The sequence below is a fragment of the Solanum lycopersicum genome, chromosome 2 (assembly GCF_036512215.1).
Source record: "Solanum lycopersicum chromosome 2, SLM_r2.1".
NCBI classification, from domain to species: Eukaryota; Viridiplantae; Streptophyta; class Magnoliopsida; order Solanales; family Solanaceae; genus Solanum; species Solanum lycopersicum.
The window spans coordinates 57,845,160-57,850,897 of NC_090801.1; the positions used below are offsets into that span (position 1 = coordinate 57,845,160).

Sequence of the window (5,738 nt, forward strand, 5' to 3'; positions counted from 1 at the left end):
TTATTTTTTCCCTTAGAGGTAGAACTAAAAAAAAGCTTTAGAAGATGCAAGATAAAATAAAAAATAGATTCTCTCATAGAAAAAGATGCATTAATATAATTATTTTTTTTCACCTAGAGATAGAACTATAGAAGATGCAAAAATGAAATAAAAAATAATTTTTTGCTTAAAAAAAGATGCATTAAAGAAAGGACTAAAATGTGAGGAAATGAAAGCATGAGAGAAAGTGTGATAACAAGAAAATACTTATCAAAAAGAAATGATGCCTCGTACAATTATTATTGATTGTACCTCAAACACTAATTTTTTTTTAATGTTTGGACTCATACAACCGACAGGCTCAATAATGCCATACGGACTGTGAAGTCAAAATCAAAATTTTAATAAACGTATGGTGGGGTCTCCACTGAGTTTAACAACTGTTGAGTTTTGGCTGTTCGGTAAGATTTGGATTGGACCCGCCTTTTTACTTAAAAGAACAATTGTTATTCCCTACATTTTTTATAACAAATGCACCCCCTCATAATAATATTTTATAATCTCTATTCAATACTCACTACTACAAATTAAACATGGAAAAAATTGTTTGTGTTGTGCGGAATTTGAGATAATACGAGAAAATATAAACGCGAAAAACAAGACAACAGTTTACGTGGTTTACCAATAAATTGGCTACGTCCACGGGAAGAGAGGGAGCAATTTTATTACAGTTTGGCAATACCCCCGTCCTTTCTGTTTGTAGCGGGTCCGATTCAAGGCATTCAACAGTTTGTGTTATCTTTCAATTACTCTGCTTGTTAGTGGCATGTATTGCCAATGCAACAAACATAAGCACTGATCAATCTGCTCTTCTTGCATTCAAACACGGTGTCACTCTAAACTCTTTAATATCTCAAAATTGGTCTTCTCAAGTTACTGTTTGTGATTGGATTGGAGTCACTTGTGATCCTCGCCACCATAGGGTAACTGCACTGAATGTATCCAACATGGACATTTATGGGTCCATTCCGCCACATTTGGGAAATCTCTCGTTTCTCGCTTCTCTAGATATGAGTAGAAATAATTTACAAGGTGATCTCTCTCAAGATTTGTCTCGTTTACGTAGACTGAAGGTGATGAATCTCGGATTCAATAACTTCAGTGGCGAGATTCCAACGTGGTTTGGTTTCTATTCTGAGCTTCAGATGTTAATTCTAGATAATAACAGTTTCACTTATATACCTTCTGCTTCTATTTCTAACCTGTCTATGTTAGAAATTCTTAGTGTTAGATACAATCATCTCCAAGGCGAATTTCCCAAAGATATTGGCAACCTTCAGAATCTGAAGGAGTTGATTTTATTCAAAAACCAACTTACTGGCTCTATTCCATTCTCCGTTTTCAATATTTCATCGTTAGAAAATTTAGATCTCACACATAATCAATTATCAGGAAGTCTTCCTGTAGATATATGTCGCCGTCTTCAAAGAATAAAGAGCATATCAATCATTTCCAACCACTTGAGTGGTCACATTCCCCCTGGTTTATCTAACTGCACCGAACTGTATGAATTGTCATTGTCGTACAATATCTTCACTGGGACTATTCCACCAGAAATTCTAAACTTGGAGAGGCTTGAGAGCTTAAACCTCGGGGGAAACAACTTGCAAGGTATTTTATAGGGTCTTGGGCACTCCACCCCTTATAAACTAGCTTTTGATGTTGAGTTAGGCCCAGGTGTTGTGTCTATTGAGAGTTCTAATTTGCAAGTTGGTTGGGAATTTGCAGGCAAAATTCCAGCTGAGATTGGTACTTTAAGAAACTTGCAGCAATTACAATTGGAGAACAATCATATCGTGGGCTCAATACCACGCAGCATATCCAACTTATCATCACTATTGTTGCTTAATTTCAACACAAACAGTTTATCAGGTAATTTTCAAGCAACGTGTTCGACTGATTACTGATTACTACTTTTGCATCATGCATAGAATCAATTGTTGATATATGAACTAATTCAATGTTTGGTACACTTGGTGAGCAATCAAATGAACTTAATCCGGATATACTCTGTATTATGTGGCAGGTGTTATGCCAAGAGAGATTGGGAATCTTCACAAATTGGAGATACTTTATTTGCAATTTAATCAGTTAAGTGGTACCATACCGGAAGAGCTCTTCAATATCTCGACATTGAGAAGGATGTCACTGGGATACAATAACCTTTCAGGTAGTCTTCCATCTTCTTCAAGCTACTGGCGGACAAATCTGGAGCTTTTGGTTCTTTCTGTAAACAACATTGGTGGATCTATACCCAGCTCAATCTCCAATTCTTCAAATCTAAAGAGATTAATTCTTGAGGATAATAAGTTGAGTGGACCAATTCCTTACTCGTTGGGGGATTTGAGACAGCTTGAAGAACTCATATTGTACAATAATACCTTATCGTCTCCGCACCTAAGTATCTTTTCTTCCTTGACCAACTGCAGATCTTTACGACAAGTAATGTTAGCAAATAATCCTCTGAATGGAGTTCTTCCAGATTCCATTGGAAATCTATCCACTTCTATGGAAATATTTGATTTATCTCTTTCTGAAATTAGGGGTTGGATACCATTAGGAATTGGGAATTTAAGTGACTTAAGCACTTTGTCCCTATTCGGAAATGACTTGACTGGATCAGTACCAACAACATTCTGTGATTTACACATGCTTCAAGGATTACGTCTTGACAATAATAGGTTAAGTGGACCCTTGCCTGAGTGCTTTTGCAAAATGTCATCGCTGGGCTTGGTTGATTTGTCATACAATCGAATTTGGGGTTCCATACCACATTGCATTGGCAAAGTTACCTCTTTGAGAAATATTTATCTAAATTCGAATAGGTTTACTAACATACCCATCAGTCTATGGAGCCTCAAAGATCTTTTGGTGCTTGACTTGTCGAATAATTCTTTGATTGGTTCTTTACCTCCTGATTTTGGAAATTTGAATGCCATAACATATGTAGATCTGTCTAGGAATCATCTTTCAGGAAGTATTCCCACCACAATTGGAAACTTGCAGAGACTACTTTATCTTTCTTTGGCTTATAACGAGTTACAAGGATCTATTCCAGAGTCACTCGGGAAAATGATTAGTTTGGAATCGGTTAATCTATCCAATAACATTCTTTCAGGTACCATTCCAAAATCAATAGAGTCACTTCGATATGTGAAGTATTTCATTGTATCATTCAACAGATTAGAAGGTGAAATCCCAGGTAAAGGACCTTTTCTCAATTTCACCTCTCAATCTTTTATGGGAAATGAAGGGTTATGCGGCGGTTTACTTTTCCAACCTTGTAGGACTAGGTCTTTTCGTCATTCAAGGATAAGCAAACTGCTACTGAATATACTTGTCTCACTGGGAGCTGCAGTAGTGGTACTTGGCTCAATTGTTGTGTTTATGTTAAGGAGACATCGGAATAGAAATGTTCCAACTCAAGCCGAATCCTTTCCTGCAACAACACCAGCCAGGATTTCATACATTGAAATTGAAAGGGCAACTCAAGGGTTCGACCAATGCAACTTGCTAGGCTCTGGAAGTTTTGGCTCTGTCTACAAGGCCATGTTTGAAAATGGGATGACTTTGGCAATCAAAGTGTTCAATTTACAGATTGAAGGTGCATTCAAGAGTTTTGATACTGAATGTGAAGTTCTACGCAACCTTCGCCATAGAAATCTTGTCAAAGTTATCAGCAGTTGTACTAACATGGATTTTAAAGCATTACTTCTAGAGTACATGCCCAATGGGAGCCTGGAGAAATGGTTACATTCTGATGATCACTTTTTGGACATAGTCCAACGATTAGACATAATGATTGATGTTGCATCAGCTTTGGAGTATCTCCATCATGGTTATGCAACAGTCATTGTACATAGTGACTTGAAGCCTAGTAATGTCTTGCTAGACGAAAGGTTGGTTGGACACGTGAGTGACTTTGGGCTGGCCAAGTTATTCGGAGAAGGGGAATCTATTGCTCATACTAAAACACTTGCAACATTGGGCTACATTGCACCAGGTAACATTCTTTAAGTGTTTTAATTATGGCATATAAAGTGCTATTTTACATCAAGTAGTACGTCATAATTAGTTTACTGGTTCTAAATATAATATACCACAAATTTTGCATGAAAAATCGGGTACTGAAAAACGTCAAAATATGACTATGTCAAAATCTAATGCATCTACAGGGCTAAAGGAAAAGAAACTTGCTGTTATATTGTTGCAATTGTCTCAGCTCATTCTTGCATTCATTCCTGTTGTACCACAACAATACCTTAATTTATTTTCAAATCTACTTAAAGTAGTTTCAAATGTATATAATTTTGGTTTTATATATGATCAACCCGTCAAGAAATTAATTATTCCAGTGACATTTGCTTAGAGTATGGATCAGCAGGACGAGTTTCTACAAGTTGTGATGTTTACAGCTATGGCATTATGCTCATGGAGAGTTTCACAAGAAAAAGACCATACGATGAAATGTTTCAAGAAAATTTGAGCATGAGGCGTTGGGTATATAATTCAATACATGTTGCACCGGAGGACATTATTGATGTCACCTTAATGAAACAAGATCAAGAAACTGATTTCACAAAAAAGCTGCATTGTCTATCCTCTATTCTGGAGTTGGCGTTGAATTGCACAGCTGATTTTCCTAGTGAGAGGTTGAACATGAAATCTGTCCTGACAAATATCAACAAGATCAAACGTGAGTTTCTTCACTAACGATGTAGCCTCGACAAGTTTGAGCTAGTTTTCCTCTCAAGTTTGAATGCCTCGTACAATCTTAGTGATTGTTATTGTTTAGATATATCAACTTTGCAGATGTGAATAATCCCTCAGCATTAGTATACTGACGAAATATAGTGGTACTAATTAATCATCTTTTAAAATTAATAAAAACAAAATCTTATTGATTAAACATGATAAAACACGTCTTTGAATAAAGTTGAGAAAATAATTTTACTGGTGCCATTTATTCGAAGTCATTGTTTTGAGAAATAGATTCATCCACATCTACTCAACATTTAGCCTGCCAATGTTACCAACAGACATGGCTGCAATCTCATCACTTAAATTAGGTAGGAGATGACTTTAATTATCTAATTACGATGATGTACTAATCTCATATTTGTACTTCACATTACAAATATTTTTACTGCTAAATATTTTTCAAAAATAAAATAATCAAATATGAATATAACATTTTTGAATTTTTTTTTTTTACTATTAATGAATTGAGAATATTTGAACAGTTATGAAAATTAAATAATCTAAACGTTACAAAAAATGAAGAGACAAATGTTAGTTAATGAGAGCAAATAGGTAGAGATTTAAGTTGCACATTAACTAAAATATAGAAACAGTTACCTTTACATTGCTAGAATCTTAAAAAGTTGTAGATTTCAATACAATGAATCCCATAATTAATATATTAATATATGTTATTTTCAATGATAAATACATGAAAAGAAGCTAAGAGACTAATTAATCATTTAAAGTGAAAGTATCATATAAAGCCAAGAATAATTTTCATTTTCCTCAAGTCCCTCTCCATTTTTATGGGCTCTAAAGAAGAGTATCAATTCTCTAAGCAGTTTTTTTTTTCAATCAATGTCAAAGTTAAAAGGTTATTAGAATACGCTATGAACGTTGTTGGATTTGTCCAAGAATTTCAGCTATGGATGTTGCTGAATTCGTCAAAGAAATTT

General features: G+C 35.0%; 1 protein-coding gene across 1 annotated transcript; it reads left to right on the forward strand.

The window, feature by feature from the left end:
- Positions 1 to 633: 633 nt before the first annotated feature.
- Positions 634 to 4,961, forward strand: LOC104645860 (probable LRR receptor-like serine/threonine-protein kinase At3g47570). Its single transcript, XM_010318532.4, has 4 exons — positions 634 to 1,650; positions 1,768 to 1,911; positions 2,066 to 4,042; positions 4,409 to 4,961. Exons 1-4 carry the CDS (start codon positions 987 to 989, stop codon positions 4,750 to 4,752), a joined length of 3,129 nt encoding a protein of 1,042 aa, XP_010316834.1. The 5' UTR covers positions 634 to 986; the 3' UTR covers positions 4,753 to 4,961.
- Positions 4,962 to 5,738: the final 777 nt, after the last annotated feature.

What these genes read in the sequence shown, in the direction of transcription:
- LOC104645860 (XM_010318532.4), top strand. Translation starts at nt 987, where the DNA reads ATGGACATTTATGGGTCCATTCCGCCACATTTGGGAAATCTCTCGTTT. An exon ending in CAACACAAACAGTTTATCAG is followed by an intron (nt 1,912 to 2,065) that starts GTAATTTTCAAG and finishes ATTATGTGGCAG; the next exon opens with GTGTTATGCCAAGAGAGATT. An exon ending in ATTGGGCTACATTGCACCAG is followed by an intron (nt 4,043 to 4,408) that starts GTAACATTCTTT and finishes ACATTTGCTTAG; the next exon opens with AGTATGGATCAGCAGGACGA.